The sequence below is a fragment of the Lathyrus oleraceus genome, chromosome 4, assembly GCF_024323335.1.
Source record: "Lathyrus oleraceus cultivar Zhongwan6 chromosome 4, CAAS_Psat_ZW6_1.0, whole genome shotgun sequence".
Lineage (NCBI taxonomy): Eukaryota > Viridiplantae > Streptophyta > Magnoliopsida > Fabales > Fabaceae > Lathyrus > Lathyrus oleraceus.
The window spans coordinates 490,565,104-490,588,461 of record NC_066582.1 but is presented as its reverse complement, the minus strand read 5'-3'; the positions used below and the strand labels follow the sequence as shown (position 1 = coordinate 490,588,461).

At 36.5% G+C, this 23,358-nt stretch overlaps 1 protein-coding gene and 1 pseudogene across 1 annotated transcript; both read right to left on the bottom strand.

Moving 5' to 3' along the window:
* Positions 1–55: 55 nt before the first annotated feature.
* Positions 56–14,429, bottom strand: LOC127076554 (disease resistance protein RUN1-like; annotated as a pseudogene).
* Positions 14,430–17,626: 3,197 nt separating this feature from the next.
* LOC127138156 (disease resistance protein RUN1-like) lies at positions 17,627–23,237 on the bottom strand. Its single transcript, XM_051064553.1, is given in 5 exon segments — positions 17,627–20,312; positions 20,672–21,521; positions 21,524–21,734; positions 21,818–22,265; positions 23,210–23,237. Coding segments are annotated over 5 exon segments (1,554 nt in total). The 3' UTR covers positions 17,627–20,295.
* Between the last annotated feature and the right edge of the window lie 121 nt (positions 23,238–23,358).

Below are 23,358 nucleotides of genomic sequence, written 5' to 3'. Positions count from 1 at the left end.
AGATAAAACATAAGAATTGTTCTGTCCTCCCTCAAGAAAACTATTACCAAACACATACAAGGAAACCCCCATATTAGGATTATTGAATTTGAATTCTGTGTGTCAAATGAGACTACACAAAGCTGAATTTATAATGTTTTACAATAAATACAAGTTAATGTGATTGTTAATTCCAATCACATTAGCAACAAATGCGGCAAATTTTACATGTGACTAATTGTAAAAAGCATGTGATTCATTCTAACAAGGATAAAGGCGTTCCTGATGGAAATCTTTGAGATCTCAATTATGGTTCAAACATAAGCATCCGCCCACTCTCTTTGCAAGTCTTATAAAGATTTTTTCATTTGGTTTCGGTAATGGCTCATTCTTGACAGTAAGTGGTGACTCCATTTTCACATCAGGCGATTGTTGTGCTTCCACTCCAGGTGATGGCGGTGATGGCTCTGTTTTCACATCAGGTGATGGTTGCACCTCCACTTCAGGTATTGGCTCAACTTCCACAGTAATTGATGGCTCAATTTCCATTACAGTTGACTCACCATATATTAGATAGACAGTAGTCTCCTTAACTGTCAATCCATGCCCAAAAGCTACATAAATCTCTACATCTTCACCAACTTCTAAATTTGACACTACACCCTTCCAATCTTCATCGTTAAAGGACATTACTGTGTCTCTCTTGCATATCTGAATAGTGAACTTTGTGTAATTAATGATCAAAACACTAGTGAGACATTCAGGAGCCATGCTTTCAAGTGTTGATGAATAAACAACGCATAAAGTTATTCCCTTCATTCCACAATCACTATCCTTAGGCACTTGAAAACATACTGAAGGTCCTTCAGATGTATAGGCTAACCAAGCGGGTAAATTGTTTCTCGGAAGGAAAGAAGCACTAGATTTATTGGTGGTCAATCCCTGTATCATGAACAAATGCTTAATTATTTATGTGATTATGCATGCAAATGGACATTGTCAAAATAGTGCGCTACACAAAAAAAAAATACATACAAAGATACTGATTGAAAGAAAACAAGCAATAGCTGCAAAACTATTTGGTAAAATGGATAGCCAAACACGTTTTTTACTTGTAATATGCCAATGGTCTGTTTTTCATCTTATTATTACATACTTATTCTCACTTTCCATATGATCTATAATGCTTCTCTTTCCTTAAGGTTCTATCATTTTCTTAGTTTGTTTCATTTGCATCTCCAGACATTTGGCCTGTTTGCATTGGATCACTCCAATTCACTCCTCAATCATCTATTGTATCCTCTAACTGCTTTGAGTCTCAAAGTCACAACTGCAAGCAATCTCCCAATTTTTATTTTATTCTAGTTCAAGATTATTAGCTAAAAGCACTATACTTATTTTATCTAGTTGTTGTCTTTAAGACAAATTTTGGAATTTTACAGTGCCTAACTAGCTCTATTGCCACAACCCTGCTACTGTCATTCCCTCTGTATTCGGAAGATCCCAAGTCCCACATTACTTGGAGATAGAACCTTGAAAGAGTTTATATAGAATGACATCCCTCACCTTACAAGACAGTTTTAAAGCTGATTTTGTAACTATGAGTTAGGACAAATTCTAATATTGTATCATAAGAAATGTGGTTGGACTTAACTCATCCCTACAAAACCGACTTGTAGGGTGAGGATTGCCCCCACTTATAAGCACATATTCAGACCATATATGTTCATGGAAAATCGGATTGGATGCAATGTGAAGTGCCGCTTGATTGTCGCATATGAGTTTTGTGGTCTGAAGATCTCTCAATCTAAGTTCTGAGAGAAAATTCTTAAGCCATGCAAGCTCCTTCGATGCTCCTGCCATAGCACGATATTTAGCTTCAGCACTAGATAGTGCAATTATGTTTTGTTTCTTGCTCCTCCATGAGATCATATTTCCTCCAATAAGAACACAATATCCAGAAGTGGATCTCCTATCCGACGGTGATCCTGCCCAATCGGCATCTGAATAACACGTGATTTTAGCATCACCCTTATCTTCATATAATAGACTTTTTCCTGGTGCATTCTTTATATATCTGAGAATCTGAATAACTGCATTCCAATGAGTATCACAAGGAGCGTTCAGGAACTGACTCACAATGCTCACTGCAAAAGTAATATCCGGTCTGGTGACAGTAAGATAATTGAGTCTATCCACTAAACGTCGATATCTTCCCGGATCATTCAACAGCTCCCCCTGACCCGGAAGAAGCTTGACGTTGGAATCCATAGGAATATCAATCGGACGACAGTCAAGCATACCGGTTTCAGTTAGGATGTCTAATGCATACTGTAGAAATATCTTGTATATTTCCTTATATTTTATGAGAATTACATATGCTGTATTTATAGACTGCATAAGGCAGAATTTGAAAGAGAAATCTGACCTAAGAATCAGGGGAATTAATTTCCCATGAATGCTAATTCTAATTACAAAAAAGAACAGGAAATAATAGCTAATTAATTACATTAATCATAATCCTTAATGAGCTGTACAAACAGAATCATTTGATTCTGTATTGATTATTCCATACTCCCCCTCAATCTGGGTGGTAGATGTCTATCATACCCAGATTGGATCTGATATTCTCGTATATGTTCCTTGGAAGGGCTTTTGTTAGAATGTCTGCAGTTTGCTGGCATGATGGAATATGATTAACACTTATAATTTCATGATCAATTTTTTCCTTGATGAAGTGTCGGTCTATCTCCACATGCTTTGTTCTATCATGTTGTACCGGGTTCTTAGCAATGCTAATAGCAGCCTTGTTATCACATAATATCTTCATGGGGTGATTGGTAGGAATTTTGATCTCATCTAGCATTCGCTTAAGCCAAATTCCTTCACAAATACCTTGTGACATAGCTCTGAATTCTGCTTCTGCGCTACTCCTAGCCACAACAGATTGTTTCTTGCTTCTCCAAGTTACCATATTACCCCATACAAATGTGCAGTAGCCTGTAGTTGATTTCCTGTCAGATAAACATCCTGCCCAATCAGAATCGGTGTAGACTTCAATGCCTCTGTTTGAGTTCTTTTGAAAATAAAGTCCTCGGCCTGGCATACCTTTCAGGTACTGGAGAATTCTGTTCACATTTCTCATGTCAGTTTCAGTTGGACTTGACATATAACGACTAGCCATGCTTACAGCAAAACCAATGTCTGGTCTGGTGTGAGTTAGATAGATTAATTTTCCGACTAGACTTTGATATCTATCTTTATTAACTGGTACATTCTCATCTTCACTCCTTTTTACTTGTTCTATAGGAGTATTGGCAGCTTTGCATCCAAGCATACCTGTTTCTTGAAGTAGATCCAGAGTGTACTTCCTTTGAGAAACTGAAATACCATTCTTTGTTCGTGCAATTTCCATCCCTAGAAAATACTTGAGTTGTCCCAAGTCTTTGACTTCAAATTCTTTTGCTAGAAGTTTCTTTAACTGGTTGACTTGTTCATCATCGTCTCCCGTAATTACGATATCATCAACATAGACAATAAACAAAGCTATCTTCCCATCCAAAGAGTGCTTGACAAACATGGTATGGTCTGTTTGACATTGAACAAAACCATCTTGCTTGACAACTTTTGTTAGTCTATCAAACCATGCCCTTGGTGATTGTTTGAGGCCATATAGAGATTTGCGAAGTAGACACACCATGTTGGCGGTTCCACGTGATTCAAGTCCCGGAGGAATTTGCATATATACCTCTTCTTCTAACTCTCCATTTAGAAATGCATTCTTTATGTCTAGTTGGTGTAGGGGTCAATCTAGATTTGCTGCCAAAGATAGTAGAACCCGGACAGAATTGAGCTTCGCAACAGGTGCAAAAGTCTCCTCATAATCCACCCCATATGATTGTGTGAACCCCTTTGCAACCAACCGAGCTTTGTACCTGTTTATACTCCCATCAGCATTGTGTTTAATTGAAAATATCCACTTGCATCCTACTGCTTTCTTCCCATCTGGTATAGCAGTGATCTCCCATGTGCCATTTCTTACAAGTGCTTGAACTTCTTCTGTTACAGCTGCCGTCCATTCAGGTTTCTGCAATGCTTCTTGAATATTATTTGGAATTTCTATTTTATCAACAGCTGCTACAATGGACCTGTAACTTTGTGATAGTTTTCCATAGGAGATATATTTTTCAATAGGGTGTTTAGTGCAAGTTCTAACCCCTTTTCTCATAGCAATAGGAATATCAATATCTATTGTATCAACATGTTCAGAGTTAGGAAGAATATTACCTGTGGGAACTTCATTTTCTAGAGTCTGGTTTGACTCATGGCCTTGCATTGGAGCTTTGCTTGACTCTACCTCCTTCCTTTTATAACAAAAATCCTTCCACTTGCCTGTTTTTGGATCACAATCCTGTTGAGATGTGGTTGAAACTATAATTGGTTCTGTTTCCGTCACAACTTCTGTTGTCCTTTCACTCGGCTGAATGTTTGAGGTCTGGTCTGGTAATTTTTCAGCTGGTTTAGGCATAGGTTCGGCTGATTGAGTGTTGCCGCTTTGGTTTGGTAAGATTGTCATATTCGGTTAGTTCAAGAGGCAAAAGTTGGTATTCTGAATTTTCTATATGCTCCCCCTGAATACCAGTTTTGGTGTGATAGGGTTGATTTTCAAAGAAGGTTACATCCATAGTGTGGTAAAAAAATTCGGTATGGGGAGAGTGACACCTATATCCCTTTTGGTGAGGAGAGTAACCAAGAAAAATGCATTTGATGGATTTTGGGTCTAATTTGCTTCGGTGAGGGTTGAGGTTATGGACAAAAGTTGAGCACCCAAATATTTTTAATGGAATAGAGGAAAAGATTTTGCTGGTTGGAAATAGGTTTTGAAGTGTGGAGAGTGAGGTCTTAAAGTTAAGGATACGGGAGGGTGTTCGATTTATAAGGTGAGTTGCTGAAAGGACAGCTTCTCCCCAAAAGTGTTGTGGGACATTTGTGGCTAACATGATTGATCTAGTCACTTCCAAAAGGTGTCTATTCTTCCTTTCCGCAACTCCATTTTGTTGGGGAGTGTCCACACACGAGCTTTGGTGAACAATTCCAACCTTTTGAAGATAGGAATTTAGAGCAAGGTTGTAATACTCACGGCCATTGTCAGTTCTAAGTATCTGAATATTGTTTTGGAATTGTGTTTGTACCATCTTATGATAAATTTCAAATATTCTCCCTACTTCTGATTTTTCCTTCATTAGAAACACCCAGGTAACACGTGCGTGATGGTCCCCATACATCAATAAAGGTGACAAACCATCTCGAGCCTGTAATGTTGTGGACTCGTGATGGTCCCCATACATCACTATGAATTAATGAAAAAGGTTTTGAGGGTTTATAAGATTGGGGTGAGTAATGGTTTCGAGTATGTTTAGACAATTGGCAAATTTCACACTGAAAATGTTCCTTGTTTTTATTGAGTAAAGAGGGAAACATTTTTTCCGAGTATATGAAATTTGGGTGGCCTAATCTATAGTGCCACATCATTACAGGATTATTATCACTTGAAACTGCAGCTGCAACATGACAATTATTCTTGAGTTTTTCTTCTGGTTTTTCCACTTGAAGGAGGTAGAGTCCAGCACACTCTTCAGCATTGCCAATCGTCTTCCCCGACTCCAAAGTCTGAAATTCACACAAGTTAGGGAAGAATTTAGTAACACATTTCAAATCTCTTGTAATCTTGCTAATAGACAGCAAATTACAATCCAGTTTAGGCACATACAAAACAGAGTCAAGTGTAATATTTGGTGAAATGATAATTGATCCTTTACCCATGACCTTAGAATGTGTACCATCAGCTATTCGAACATTATAGTTATAGGGACATGGAGAATAACTACTAAACAAAGTAAAATCTCCAGTCATGTGATCTGAAGCCCCTGAGTCAACAATCCATGATTTTATTTTTTCCTTACTAGTGTTTAGAGCATGTAAGTAATTACCTCTTTGAGCCACTACAGCAGTAGCACATTTTTCTGCAGTTAACATGGTTTGATGAAGGAGTTTTTGAAGAGCCTCCATTTGTTCTTTGCTAAAAAGAGATGAGTTAGAGTATATCTCAGCTTCTTGATTGTTAAATGTTGTGTTACCTCTTCCCTCCTTGCCTTTGAAAAATTTGGTCTCTGAAGGTTTTCCATGTATGATCCAACATGTTTCCTTTGTGTGGCCTGGTCTCTTGCAGTGTTCACACCAGGGGCGGGTTTTCTTTTGTGGTGGCCGAGGCTGATTCCCTCTTGCTGCCATTGCAGAGCTCTCGCTGCACGGAACTGAGCTAGGTGTTCCCAACATGATTTTCTTCCTGCTTTCTTCCCTTCTCACTTCTGAAAAGGCTTCTCGAATTTTGAGAAGTGGTTTGGTTCCAAGGATCCTTCCACGAACTTCATCTAGGTCCTTGTTTAGCCCCAATAGGAACTTGTAAATCCTATCTTTTTCCACCAGCTCCTTATATTTCTTTTGATCTTCTGTACAACACCATGTAACCTCTTCATATATGTCGAGTTGCTGCCAGTGTTTGTTAAGTATATTAAAATACTCAGTAACAAAAGATTCTCCCTGTCGAAGGTCATGAAGAATGCTTTTAATCTCAAATATGACAGATGTATTGTCAACATTTGAGTATGTTTCCTTCACTGCATCCCATATCTCTTTTGCAGTGTCATAGAACATGAAATTTTCATCAATTTCGTTTGTCATGGTATTGAGCAGCCATGACATTACTTGGCTGTTCTCAAGTTTCCATTTCTGAAAGTTTTTGTCTCCTTTTTCCGGACATTTAGAATCCCCCGTTGTGTAGCCTTCCCTTCCTTTTCCTTCGAGGAAGATCTTGACTGACCTTACCCATTGGGTATAGTTTTGACCATTTAATTTATGGCCTATGATGAGGTGAGTGAGCCCTTCGTGTGAACTGGTCGGAAATGATCTAGTCTCCACTTTGAACGATTCATCAGATTTGGGATCCTCCATAGTTTGGCGGCGCTAGGTTAGGGATGGTTCAGATCGTGCTCTGATACCATGTAGAAATATCTTGTATATTTCCTTATATTTTATGAGAATTACATATGTTGTATTTATAGACTGCATAAGGCAGAATTTGAAAGAGAAATCTGACCTAAGAATCAGGGGAATTAATTTCCCATGAATGCTAATTCTAATTACAGAAAAGAACAGGAAATAATAGCTAATTAATTACATTAATCCTAATCCTTAATGAGCTGTACAAACAGAATCATTTGATTCTGTATTGATTATTCCATACATACTTACGTTGGTTAATTGTTATGCCTGATAAGGACTGGGCAACTACAATACCTAAGAAGTATTTGAGTGGACCTAAATCTTTTGTCTGAAAATTTTTGAAAAATGAGTTTTGAGTCGCATGATACCCTTTGTATCGTCTTCAGTGATAACAATGTCATCAACATAGACCACAAGAAAGATGCGCTGATCGGTGGAAGAATGAAGGAAGAAAACAGAATGATCTGCTTCACATCTAGTCATACCAAACTGTATCAAGGCAGAACTGAATCGACCAAACCAAGCACGTGGAGACTATTTCAGTCCATAGAGAGAACGATGAAGCCGACAAACAAGTCTTGAATTGACAGGAACCGTAAAACCTGGAGGTTGATCCATATACACTTCCTCCTCCAATTCTCCGTGTAAAAAGGCATTTTTAATGTCCAATTGATGAAGCAACCAATGATTAATAGCAGCCATTGCAAGGAAGAGACGGACTGAACTAATCTTGGCCACTGGAGAAAGAATTTCACCATATTCAAGGCTAAATATTGGTGTGTATCCCTTAACTACCAAACGGGCTTTGAAACGATCAATCTGACCATCTGGTCCAACTTTTACCGTATAAACCATCGACACCCCACAGAAGTTTTGTCGGAAGGTAAAGTAACAATGTCCCGAGTATTATTTGAATGCAATGCAACCATTTCTTCCACCATCGCCTAGTGTCAATTGGGATCAGTCATAGCTTCACCTGTAGACTTAGGAATAGACACAGAATCCAAAGCAGACACAGAAGAAACATATGAGGTAGAGAGACGGTCATAATTTAAAACACAAACATATTTATGATTTGGGTTATGAGATCGAATACCTTTTCGTAATGCTATTGGAAGGTCAAGTTCAGGTGACGTAGTTGGAGGAACAGTTGGAGCAGGAGGTGGTGTTGATGGATTAATATCATTTATAACTTCCGATGGACGGGGTGCCTGTCGCTGGTAGACCTGCAATGGAGATTTAATGGGTGTGGGGATGACAAAAAGGATATCTCGAACATCTGAATTACAAATCTCATCGGGTGACGCCGAGGCAGAGAAAAAAAGGGAACCTTCAAAGAATGTAACATCGGAGATAACAATGTATCGTTGAAGTTGAGGACAAAAACAACGATATCCCATTGTACGTGAGTAACCTAGAAAAATACATTTGAGAGATTTTGCGGAAAGTTCGTCTTTACCTAGACTAAGACATGAACAAAGCATGTGCAACCAAAAACGCGAAGAGGAATGGGGTAGAGATCATATTGCGGATTCAAAATAGAGTATGGAATATGATCTTGAAAGACCGATGAAGGCATTCGGTTAATAAGGTGACATGCTGTGAGGAGAGCATCACCCCAAAAACGGAAAGGTACATTGTGGTGAAATAAAGAGTCCGTACGGTTTCAACAAATGATGATTCTTCCGTTAAGCAACACCGTTCTGTTGTGGTGTATGAGCACATGATGATTGATGAATAATTCCCTGTGATGTTAAAAAGGATTGAAACTGGGATGACATATATTCACGAGCGTTATCAGTGCATAAAATTTTAATGGAAGTGTTAAATTGGTTTTTAATTTCAGCATAAAACTCTTGAAATATACGAAAGACATTTGAATGATTTTTCATTAGAAATAACCAAGTGCATCGAGAGAAATCATCGATGAAAGTTACAAAGTAATAATATCCTAAAGTAGACTTCACACGACTAGGACCCCACATATCAAAATGAACCAAAACAAACGGTGATGCAACAATTTTAGTTACTCGTTGACAATAAGTACTACGAGTATGTTTGCCTAACTGACAGGACTGACACTCAAAAGATGAAATCTTAGAAAAATTAGGAACTAAAAGTCGCATTTTATTAAGACTAGGGTGACCCAAACGTTGATGTGTAAGGTCTTGAGAAGCAATAGAAGCACATGCCACCGGTGGAGATAGATGATATAATCTTCCAGATTCACTCTCAGCTTCAATCGTCTGTCCTGTAAGTCAATCCTGGACATAGACAGATTTATCATTAAAAATGACTGAACAATCAAGAGTACGAGTAAGCTTGTGAACATATATTAGATTAAAAGGACAATCAGGAATGTAAAGGACAGACTCTAAAGACAAGTTTGAAAGTGAATGTGCCTGATCAAGACCATGAACTTTGATTTTAGAACCAGCTGCCACAATGACAGAGGCAAAGAATCAGAATAAGACAAGTGAGATAAAAGGGATTTATTATCAGTCATATGATCAGAGGCACCAGAGTAAAGGACCCAAGGATCAAGAGAAGATGTAGAGACAAAGGCTACAGGATTACCCGACTGAGCAACAGTGGCAGATGATGATGGTTGATGGACTGCTTTGAATTGAAGGATCGCGGCGGGGTTTTCGGATTCTAACCGATCGGAAGGAGACGAATCCGGCGGTATGGTTATCTCGCCAGAATGTCAGCTCTAGATATCATGTTGTAATTGAATCCGGCGGTATGATATACACAATAGGGAATAATATAATTTACACTTATGACTAAGTGAATATCAATCAATACTAATTGATTGATAACGGATTCTTATGATTTTTTTTCCTTATATATCTAAAGCTCTTAACTTGTGTGACTTCAGAAATTAGTCAATTCTCGTTTTCACGTTAAACATGTATATGTATAAGTAAAAAGAATGTAGACAAAAACAAATGAAATAAATATAGTCGATAAAAAAAGAAAACTAATGGAAATAGAGTTAAAGAAAATTATAGAATCTACAGAAGAAAAAAGAATATAGTCATCTAAAAAAATAATCGCTTCTATGCTACATGTCTGACCCTATCATTTATACTAGTTTATCTGATAGATACTTGAATAATTTGTATCTTTAAGAAAAAAATCCCATTTAAGGAAACAAATGCAAGTGGATATCATTCTAGGTTATCTTTATTAAAAATCAATATCATAAAAGGTAGAAGGATAGAGAACCTGCGATAAGCTCTTGCCAAGAGTCTCATTCACTATTTGGCAACTTCCCATTCCAATCAAAATAGATTTAAAGGAAAGATCCGAGGTTTGTGACGCATGTGATGTTTCCAACTCAGTAAGATCATACAGAAATCTTCTTAATTCTTCTTTCAGTTGAATCTCTGAGTGACATTGTACACAGACACTTCTAAGTTTTGAGCTGCTGCTAAGTATTGGTGATTGATGGACCAAACCCAAATTTTTACTATCTATATCCAAGGAAACAAGAGACATTGACAAGCCACCAAAAGGGGGAATACGTGCTAAGGAATTCATTGTTGGTGACATCCAAGACCAAATGATAGAAGGAAAAATATCACGCGATAATCCTTCATATCCACAAAGGGATATGTATCCAATGCTTTTTGATCTAACAATCGAAAAGGGGACTTGTTTGATACCAGTATTTGCTGCAATTAGAGTTTTCAAGGATTTCATTTTCCCTATAGCTTCATCCAATTTGTCAATCTTTGAGCAACCAGAAAAGATGAGAGTTATCACTGATCTCAAATGATAGATCTCATTTGGGAAATAGCCAAGACTTGTACAGTCCTTCAAATTTAAGAGAAGGAGATTCTTGAGATCTCCAATGGAAGGGTGTACATTGGATAAACATGGACAGTCCTTCATAATGAGCTTTTCTAGATTCGGTAACTTTGAAAAGTCATGGGTGCTTTTCAAGTGCCTGGAATGACTGAGATTGAGAATTTTTAGCTTCTGCAACAACTGCAAGAAAATAATTGTTTAAAAGAAAAATTAGAGAGGAAAATAAGGGAGGAAAAGGTGGCAGCAAATAGTATTGTCTTCAACTTCTGCATTTTGGAAGAAAATGTAATTATACCTTGGCTTCTTTCCAAACTTGGTTAACATTGCTATGTTTTAACTCAAAAACAATGAGATTTTCCTGATCAAAGTCGTTCGGTACAAAGTTGAAGGCAGGTCGTTGCCAATTGACCCATCTCAGTTATTTGGAAAGATGACCAAAATCTCCAGTGAGGTCAACACGATCAAGTTGTAAAAGTCTCAGTTTCTGCATGTCTTGAAAAGCATCGGTGCTATAGCTAACTCTTCCTGTTCTTTGCAAGTTCAAAATCAATGCCTCAACAGTTTCTGTTCCGTGCATGTGAAGTAAAAAACTTAAGGAAAGAAACGGGAAATGCCTTTTATTTGCTTGCTAGAAAGTGATGCACAAAATGGCAGAACCCAAGCACGCTTGTAATGAATGTGAGAAGGAAAAACACACTAGGATTATGAATCCCACAATACTCAGCCAATAGTCATGAAGAACAAAAACAAAAAACAAACAGAATTTCACGATCTTGATAAGAATATGAAGGATAATCAAAAGTTTGAAATTATATATAGAGAAAGTTCTTACAGTATTTTTTGCCAAAACGTCATGTACATCCTCGTGAAACCACAATCTACTACGCTTCCCAGGCTCTCTAGCAGAAATTCCGCGGACAATTTCTCTTCCCATGTCTCTTATTAAATCATGCATTCCAAGTTTGTTATTCTTCTCAACTTTTAGGAGGCTCCGATCAATAAGGACAGCTATTCCAATATCAGCATAAAATCCACAGCCATTTAGTATCTCTGTAACATAGGCCCTGTCCTTACCAATAAAGAAACAACATATGTCAAGAAATATATCCTTTTCCATGTCGTCCTTCAAACCATCATAGCTTATTCTCAGTTTCTCATGCACTTCATCATTGAGAATTTTCTCTAATTTTGATAGTACACTTATCCATTCTTGTTTTGACCTCTCAAATAAGTAGGATCCAAGGACTTCAAGAGCCAGTGGTAACCCTCCACAATAAGCAACCACATTTCTTGAGAGATCACTATAGCCTCCTCTCGGACTTGCTTGTCTAAAAGCATGCCAACAGAAAAGTTCAAGGGACTCATTTTTGTGCATTTCCTTCATTTCATAGACAGAGATAACCTTAAGTAACTTAAGTATGTGGACATCCCTGGTTGTAACAATTAATACACTTCCAGAACCATAACTTTTATGATTTCCACACAGGGCTTTTATTTGCTGAAAATCCGTCACATCATCAAGTACAACAAGTGCTTTTTTTCCGGAAAGCACTTTTTGGATCCTAGTTGTCCCCAACGCAATACTATGTATCTTCTCCTTTGCTTTAAGGATATCCGAAAGAAGTTGTTGTTGTAAATGAATGTGCCCTCTACTATCCTTTTCACAAACTTCTCTAATATTTTCAATGAAACTTATACAATCAAATGTACGATGAATTTGATTGTAAATGGCTTTGGCTACAGTTGTTTTACCCGATCCTCCCATGCCCCAGATCCCTACCATAGAAACATCGCCCGGTTGTTTCTTAATCAACTGAACCACTTGTTTCACATGGAATTCTAATCCAACTGGAAAATCAGTAATCGGCAAGGATGTGTTGTCTAGTTTTGGCAAAATGGCCTCAACAATTTTCTTCACTAATTCACGGTCACTCCTTCAATATAATAATTATGAATCCGACATAATGAGTATAAACATCAAAAGACTATATAGTAAAAGGCACATACAAGTTCCAAATGCTGGTCAAAACACTATCTAGTGTATGTTTGAACACTTACAATTGATATTGATTTTAGATGCGTACAATTGATTTTAACATGTTTGACCGTGCTCGAGTAAAATTGATTCTGCTTTCTAGAATTAATTTTACTTGAAGTTAGGATTTATAGCTTTTGAGTCTAAATCAATGATTTTTATACAGAAACTTATTGTTCAACTCATTTCTACAAAAATATATACAAATATAAATCATTTTATCTTTAAGTCAGTTTTAGTAAGAATCATTCTTACATAATGAAGTCACTCAGAATCAATGTTTTTTTTTACCGCAGAACTAAACACACGCCTAATAGTACTAAAACATCACTAAAAACTATACTAAAAATTACTTACTAGAAGAATATTTAAGATTTTGGAGCAAAAGATTAGTAATTTCCCTTTTCAGAAACCAAATAAGGGTTATCCCTTTGCTCAATAAACTACAAGAAAAGCAAGCATTAATTAAGCTACCTGAAAGCGCTTCCTTCCCAGCCAGATAAATTAGAAGCTTCAGTCAACACCTTTCTCCATCTAGTCAAAACTTTCTACATCACTTCCTCAATTATGTATCTACTTTTAGCACTAACTTCCAAAGCTTTACCAAACTCACCTTTCTGATGCCGAACAACCGAAGGATCAACATCATAAAACACAGGCAAAACGACTTGACCTTGAGTTCTACGACACTCCATGATTTTATCCAATTCGTTTAAACACCAACTAGATTCGGCGTAGTATTTCGAGAAAACGACAATTGATATATGAGACACTCCAATCGATTCAACCAGTTCGTTTCTAATGTCCTCTCCTTTTTCGAGTTTTTCGTTGTCGAGGAAAGTGTTGATTTCGGTGTTTGAGAGCACGGCGTAGAGATGTGAAACGAAGGTTTTGCGAGAATCTTCGCCTCGGAAATTGATGAAGACGTCGTGTATCCATCGAGGAGTTGAGGATGATGACGAAGAAGATGAAAACATTGACTCGATGTGAATGAAGTCTTTCGGTTCTATATGTGGTGTGTGTGTGTGAGAGAGAGTTCACGCGTATTACACATCAAATATCTCCATAACTTTTTTATTTCTATCTCATCTACATTTAGAAAGTTATATAAAGAAACATGTAGTATCTTAAATTGAGAAAATCTTAAAGATGATTACTCCTTCACTAGCATCTGTAGTTACATAGCATCCGTAGTTACATAAACCCCATGCTCGGATTAAAATTTCTTGAAACCAATATCCTTAGGGAAACCATCAATTTTTCTATTCTAAGATCTTAGAGCTTGCTTCAAACCATATAGCGCTTTCTTCAACTCGTAGAATTTTAGCTCTTGGTCTTTCGCAACAAAATCAGGGGGTTGCCCTACATATACCTTCTATTCAACTGATCCATTCAAAAATGTGGATTTGACATCCATTTGGTAAATGGGCTAATTATAGTTATTTGTGATACCAACAACAAACCTAATGATTTCAATCCTATCAACGGGTGTAAATACCTCCTTAAAGTCTATACCTTATCTTTGCAAAAATTCCTTATCCATTAATCGAGCCTTATGTTTGATTATCTCACCCTTGAGATTTGCCTTCACTTTGAACACCCACTTCACACCAATTGTCTTCTTCCATTTTGGTAGATCAACTATCTCCCAAGTATTATTTTTTTCAATGGATTCCAGCTCCTCTTTCATATCACAAATCCACTTTAGATCATTTAAAGTCTCTTCCACATTAACGGGTTCGGATTCGGCCATAAGTGCAAAATGGATGAAATCACCATCATCGTTGACCTCATTGTCATGAAACAGCTCACAATCTTAGAGTCTCGAGGCAAACCCCTTTGCCTTATTGACCTCCTGAAAATTCCTTCATTTCGGGCTTTGACGGCATGTTGTTATTTCCTTCTTGCTCCTGCTTCCTTTCATACTCATAATGGCGGCTTCCTCTTCACCCAATCGGTCATCTGTATCATTCAACCGGCTACAACCCAATTTTTCGGCATTCTTTGAGTTAGTGCAGCTACTCTCTCGCGGATGTTTGTTGTTACAATTTTCTTTTGTGATCATTGCCAAGAGTGTGTTTTCTTCATCAAACTCGTGTCTTGCAATCTTGGCTTCATCCACTTGAGATTTCTTCTTGTTCGCATTGCATTCTTTTGCAAAATGACAGAACCGTTGACATTTCTAGTATTGCTTCTTGCTCTTGTCAAACCTCTTTCTTTCACCTCTAAAGTTGCCATGACCATCATGTTTGTAGCTACTTTCACCTCTTTAACACATCGAATTCTTTTAATTTTGGGACTCTTTTCCACCAAAATTCTGAAAATTCCCTTTATTCTTCGAGTGTCATTTTCCTTTCGCTCTCTTGTCCTTCTCATTGAACCAAGCTTGCAAAGCGATCTCCTCCTTTGCCTTACCGTTGTTCCTCTCCTCCATCATTTTCTCATGATTCTCAAGAGAACTTTGCAGCTCCTTTTTTCTCATCGTCGCAATATCCTTTGACTCCTCAATCGCCACAACTATATTGTCGAATGTTGGTGTTAAAGAACGCAAGATCTTAGCAACAACATACTGCTCTGTAATGGTTTCTCCACATGTCTTCACTTGGTTCACCAACCGAGTGATTCTTGTTGCGAAATCATTAATTTCTCTTTTTTCTCTATTTGAATCAATTCAAGTTGTTGTTTGTGAGTTTGTAACCTCACCACCTTCGCTTTGTCAGTCCCTGCATAAGCTTTCTCTAAGATCTCCCAAGCTTGCTTCGACGAATCGCAATCACCAACTTTCTCAAAGTTGTCGCCATCAACACATTGATGAATCAAGAACGACGCTTTGTAATCCCTTTTCTTCTCTTCTTTATGTGTTGCTTGTTGCGCTTCAGTAGCATTTTGAACAAGAGGAGTAACATCATTCTTGATCACCTCAAGAATATCTTGGTAGCCAAGCAACACATTCATTTGCTTGCACCATTTATTATAATTATTTGCATCAAGAATGAATAAATTTCCAGGGATTCTTTCATTGAAAACTGAATTCATGTTGCACACAAGGTGTTTGTGAATCTGAACCGGACTCTTGATGCCAAATGTTAGAACAAACAACCACAAGATTGGTGAAATAATGATGGAGTAATTTTGGATGTGCAGAGTGAAAGAAGAGAATTAAGAGAGAGAGATGAGGGTGAGATGTTATATTTACATTAATCAGGGTGAGAGTGCACCCTAAACACTTATATACATGATACAAGATGATTGAAATGCAATTTGACCACGTACAATAGCACAAAATACTAAAATTCGAGCTTGTAATCGGTTAGCCACCTAACACTGCTACTGTAAAACATATCAGTATCAGTTGTAATCGGTTACCAACTCGTGGTAACCGGGTACAGCAATTGAATGATTCTATAAAATCTAATATGATACAATGGAACGTCATCGTTGATCAATAGCTGAACACTAAAATTATATTTCTAAAATAAATTTAATATGATACAATGGAACGTCACTGTTGATCAATAGCTGAACACTAAATTATATTTCTAAAATAAAATTTTTTTGACAAATTTCTATTTGCATGTTACACTAAAATTATATTTCTAAAATAAATTTAATATGATACAATGGAACGTAACTGTTGATCAATAGGTGAACACTAAAATTATATTTTTAAAATAATTTTTTTTGACAAATTTCTATTTGCATGTTACACAAAAAATTTCTAAAATGAATTTAATATAATACAATGGAACGTCGTCACTGTTGATCAATAGCTGAACACTAAAATTATATTTTTAAAATAATTTTTTTTTGACAAATTTCTATTTGCATGTTACACTAAAATAATATTTCTAAAATAAATTTAATATGATACAATGGAACGTCACTCTTGATCAACAGGTGAACACTAAAATTATATTTCTAAAATAATTTTTTTTTGACAAATTTCTATTTGCATGTTACACAAAAATTATATTTCTAAAATGAATTTAATATAATACAATGGAACGTCACTGTTGACCAATAGCTGAACACTAAAATTATATTTCTAAAATAAATTTTTTTGACAAATTTCTATTTGCATGTTACACAAAGGTTCTCGATACTACTTTCACGTCTCTCTCGATAGACTATTATACCATTATCATATGAAAAGAGTTAGGTACCACGTGGGATGGGATGTAGGTTACTGTGTTAGAGGCATGCAGCCTCTATTCATATTACAAGTGATGAAAAGAGTTAGGTACCACGTGGGATGTAGGTTAGTGTATTAGAGGCATGCAGCCTCTATTCATATTACAAGTGATGACCACATTATAACTAATGGCTCAAAAGTCACCATCCTAAATTTCATTCGTTAACACTTTAATTGCTACTGTATCATTCACCTTAATTGATACTATTCATTTCTTTAACTTTGTTTAATTAAGTACCTAGCTGTATAAATTGGAGTGGTTTGAAGCCAATTTCATTCCATGCAAACAATTTCAATAAGAAAAAAACAAAAAACACTCATTCATATACACACCATGGGTAAAACCACTGCTTCACTTGTTCTAGTTCTCTTTGTTGTGCCAATATTTCTAGATGGTTACAATGCTGAGGCAGAAGAAAGTTATGATCATCAGAAGAAAGATGATGGTATTTACAAATCTCAAAAGATTTGGCATTGCATAGATTGTTCAACTTTGTATAAGATGTGTTTGGCTACTCCTTACCTTTGGACTGTGTATCATAAGTTTTGTCCATTTGACGGTCACACAAATATCGCACCTTATAGCAATGATGCTCCTACACCCGAAAGTGGTCTTCTTCCATGATCAGTGATATTGTAGTCATGAGTATCATGTGTGTTATTGATATATATATCTACGTAGTCATGAGTAGCTTGCCTGTTATTGATATATATCTATATATCTAAAATAATGTTGTCTGTTATGCGAGTGTTTTGCTGTAACATTTTATAGTTAAGTAATCTTGTTGAGTACGCGATAGATATATGTATTTTGTTTATGTGCTGAGTGTTGTATTCTGGTGTCATGTTATTATGGTTATAAATAAAAGTTCTGTACTTCATTACTGGAAACAATCAACACTGCATAGATCTCATCCTTGTATATAAAACACAAGATTTTTCCTTCCTTCTTCTCATAAAATATTACATAACAAATACATGGGAACTCTGTATTAGAAAAATACCTGATCAAAAACGGTTGAGATATCTAATCTGTTTCAAGCATAAACATTCTTCCACTCTCCATGCAAGTCTTGAAAAGATTTATCTGTTTGTCTTCGATAATGGCTCATTCTTTACAATAAGTTATGGCACCATTTTCACATTAGGTGATAGTCGCCCTTACACTTCATGTAATGGCTCGATTTCTGCATCGTAGATGGCTGGCTCGACTTCCACAGTAATTGATGACTTGTTTCCATGTCGTTATTAATGATAATAGACAGTCGTCTCCTTAACAATCAATCCATGTCTGGTAGCTACAAAAATCTCCACATTGTCACCAACTCCTAAATTCGATACTACACCTTGCCAATCTTCTTCATTAAATGACAATACTGTCTCTCAGCTTGTAAACTTGTATAGTGAATTTTGTGTAATTTATGATCAAGATGCTACTGAGACATTCAGATGCCAGGTTTTCAGGGGTTGACAAATAAAGAATACATAAAGTTATCCCCTTCACGCGGCAATCGTTATACTCAAGCACTTTGAAAAGCACAGAAGGTCCTTCTCATGTATAGGCTAACCAAGAAGGATAATTGTTACCCCGAAGAAAAGAGTCACTAGAATTGGATGCCGACACCTGTATCGTGAACATATATGCTACGCAAACTGACATTTTGTGCCATTTATATAGTGTCAAATAGCACAGATTATACAAGGAAGCTAATAGAATGAAAACAAGCAACATATATATGTTTGTCTACAAGTTCTCTCTCAATTCTATGATCATATCATTCTATACAAATGATTTTTTTTCGTAAATATGCTCTACTGTCCGGTACATTACTGCTATTTTTATTTGCTTCTTTGAGGGGCGACTGATAGTATGTTAGGCCAAATTAAACTCAAAATATTAGAAAATGCCTTATCTTTATTCCCGACAGTTCTAGCAAGAATGTTACATGCTGACCTCTAGCATGTATATTAGTTTATCTAATAAATACGTCAACAAATTTCTTATCACTTCTGATAACATTTATACTGTCATTTAATGAAATAATGAAAATCATTCCATGTTCTCTTAATTAATAACAAATATGAGTAAAGGTGAAAGGATAGAGAAGGGACCTGTGATAAGCTCTTCCCAAGAGTATCAATGACCATTTGGGAACTTCCCATTCCAACCACAAGTGATCTCAATGAAGGATTTGGATTTGTTGTCTATCTGATGTTGTTTTCAACTCAGTAAAATTCACATCATATACACCATCAACGAATTTTTGTAATTCTTGAGTTATTTGAATCTCTGAATGGCATTGAACCCATAAACATCTAAGTTTTAAATGGATGGTAAGCATTGGTGAATGATAGTCCATATTACTCTCTACATCCAACGAAACTACCGACAATGAACAGCCTCCAAATGGAGAAAGAAGGGGTAGTGAATTTCTGGTTGGTGAAATCCAAAACCAAATGATTGAAGGAAAAACATCACATGATAATCATTCATATCCACAAAGAGATATATATATCCAATGGCTTTTAATCTTACTAATGAAAAGGGAACTTGTTTAACACCAATATTTTCTGCAATTAGAGTTGTCAAGGATTCCATTTGCACAACATCTTCAAATTTGTCAATCTTTGAACAACCAGAAAGAATTAGTGTTTTCACTGATATCAATTGATAGCTCTCTCTTGGGAGACTGGCAAGACTAGTACAATTCTTCAAATTTATGAGATGAATCTTCTTGAGATCCCCAATGGACTTGTGTACCTCAGACAAACTTTGACAATCCTTCATAATAAGCTTTTCTAGATTCAGTAATTTTAAAAAGTCGGGGGTGCTTTTCAAGTGCTTAGAATGACTGAGATTGAGAACTTTTAGCTTCTCCAACGACTACAAGAAAATATTTATTTAAAAGAAAACTAAGAGAAGAAAATGGAAATGAAAAGGTGGCATCAAATCTTATTGTCATCATCCTTCGAGTTTTAAAAGAAAACATTATTGTACCTTGGTTTCCGCCCAAACTTGTTTAACATTGCTATATTTTAACTCAAAAACAACTAGATTTCCCTGATCAAAGTCTTTGGGTATAAATTTAAAGATGGATCGTTGCCAATTAACCCATCTCAATTGTTTGGAAATTAACCCATAATCTCCTTTGAGGTCCACACCATTAAATTTTAAGAGCCTCAGTTTTTTCATCTCATAAAAAGCAATCCCTCAACAGTTTATGTTCCCTGCATGTGAAGTAAAAAAAAAAGCTGAGAAAAGTAAGGGAAAATGTTTATCATTAGTCTTGCTTGCTAGAAAGCAACGCAGCACTGTCACTTCTTTTTGAGGTTGTGTTTTGTACCCGACCCATATCAGTGTCAAACTGACACGTGATTATATTCAACTATTTCCTTTTTTCAATTTATTATCATTGTCGACGTGTTAGTGTAAAATGTTGTGTTTGTGCCCGCGCTTCATAGCTAGAAAGTAATACATATAAGTAAATAACTGCAGAGGTGCAGCAGCATAAGCATAGCTCGTCCAGAAAAAAACAGAGAATCTTATGATCTGGATAAGATTATAGAGGATGCTCAAAAGTTCTTACAGTATTGTTTGACAACATCCAGCACATCATCATGAAACCACAATCGACTATGCTTTGCAGGTTCTTTTTCTAAACTTTCGCCAACAACTGCTCTTCCCATATCTCGTAGCAAATCATGCATTTGAAGCTTATTATTCTTTTCAACTTTTACGAGGCTGTGCTCTATGAGGACAGCTATTCCAATATCAGCATGAAGTCCGCATCCATTAAGTATCTTTGTAACATCAGCTCTGTTCTTTCCAATGAAGAAACAACATATATCTTTTTCCTTATAATCTTCTAAACCATCGTAGCTGATTCTCAATTTCTGTAGCACTTGACTGTTGGGAATTTTCTTTAATTTTGATAGTGCACTTCTCCACTCTTGTTTCGTCCTCTCAGATAAGTAAGATCCAAGGACTTCAAGAGCCAGTGGCAATCCTCCGCAATAAGCAACTACATTTCTAGAGAGTTTACTAAAATCATCTCTAGGACTTGGTAGTCGAAAAGCATGCCCACTGAAAAGTTCAAGGGACTGGTTGTCGTCCATTTCCGTCGTTGTGAAGACATGGCCAGCACTGAGTGAATTGAGAAAGTGTACATCTCTAGTTGTAATAATCAATACACTTCCCGAACCAAACAACATAAGATTTCCACAGAGGGCTTTTAATTGCTCTGACTTGGTCACATCATCGAGTACGATGAAGGCCTTTTGCCCCCAAAGTCTTGTCTCGATCTTAGTTATCCCCGACGCAATGCTATGAATCTCCTGCTTTATTTTGAGAAGATCGGAAAGAAGCTGCTCTTGTAAATGAGTAATTCCTCTATTATCATTTCCACGACTCTCTCTTATACTTTCAAGAAACTTGTTCTACCCTCAAATTTAAAATGGATTCAGTTGTAGAGAGCTTTGGCTGTGGTTGTTTTGCCCGATCCACCCATTCCCCATATCCCTATCATACAGGCTTTGCTTGATTGATAATCAATAATCCAATCCAATCCAATCGGAAATTCAGTAATAGACAACGAGACAACTAGTTTTGTCAAAATGTCCTCGACAATTTGCTTGACTAGTTTACCTTCACTGTTTCAGTAATAATAATAGTTATAAAGACAAAGAATGAGCATAAAATACTGTGATTATAATTTCAAAAAAGTGTTTATTACCTGATACTGTGGGAATCCCACCCGATTAGATTTGCAACTTCAGTGAGTGCAGTCTTCCATTTGGACAAGAGATTTTCTTTCTTTCGTTTTGGATTAAAAAATTCAACACTTCTTGCACTAGCTTTCAAGGCTTCTCCAAGGAAACCACTCTCCTTACGGACAACCGATGGTTCAACACCGTAAAATACGGGTAAAACAAACTGGCCATAAGATTTGTGGCATACCATGATATGTACCGGCTCGTTAAGACACCAGCTAGAATTTGCATAGTTCACTGATAAAACAACAATAGATATGTGAGAGCCTTCTGTTGCCCTTTTTAGTTCTGGTCCCAGCTCCTCTCCCTTTCTAAGCTTCTTGTCATTCAAGAAAAGTGTTGATTCCCCCGTTTGCAAGTGAACATATAGATGAGAAACTGAGGCATCATGGGTATCTCCCCTCTCTGAAACTTATCGATCAGAGGAGAAAGACGCTGTTTTGATTGATTTTCAATCAAGTCAACGATTATACAAGACAAATGCACAACATAGAGTTATAATAATGGGATAAGATAAAATACAATTCGTCTATCTTTCTTTAATCATCATTCCAATTATTTAATATGACACTACACTACTGGTGTTTTAAAATACATAAAGAAATGGCATGTCTGACTTTCTAACTTGTTTACATTTATTTTCTTAAGAATAACTAACATGTCACTATTCTTTCATAATAAAGTATTTTAAGTTATCTTAGTATTGGTTTCTATATCTGCTTATATATGATGTTTCCTTCTTTAATTAGTACTGGGATAATGAGAATTAGAGGCTGCGTTTTTAAATAACACCCGACATCAATTATTAAATCACAATCCTAGGCACTTAATCACAGAGAATTTAACAGAAAAGATAAAACTCTTGTCTACCACAAGGAGTGTCCCGTCATTGCTTGTTGATTTGATGGATTCCTCTTGTTCATCGATCTTCTTCCCTAAGAAAACATAGATTCAATGCTTTTTTTTTAAGAGAAGCCCCATAATGTTTTAATCACCTCAGTGCTACTCATGGGCTACTTCTCTTGAGCTTATTTATTTGAGAGCTACTTTTATACCCACCCCCCAATGATTTCTTAGAAACCACATCCCGAACGGGAAAAAGACATGACTTCCGTTCGGATTTAAACACTTGGACGACAAAAAAAAAGTTTTTTTTAAGATTTACCCATCTGAAGTACTTGTGAAGGTGAGAAAAGAAGCTCTCTATATAGTTAGTTAAGGTTCCTAGTTGGCTTTAAATTAGAAAGAACTGAGGTTAAAATACAATACTGTATTGCCAGTGCAACAAGTTCCACTTTCAAGCTGTGTTTCATAATGTGCAGATAAATTTTGTTGCCTTTTCATATTTTAAGTACCACTTTGTAATTCCAATGGACAAGCCATGGTTCATGCTGTCCTCAATTTTGAGCTTCTTCTTGACTCCAAAGGTGCTCTAGCATCTCTTCCACAAAACACTTGAAGTCGCCGAGGCTGGAATCTGTTGACCTGTACACCAGAAACATTA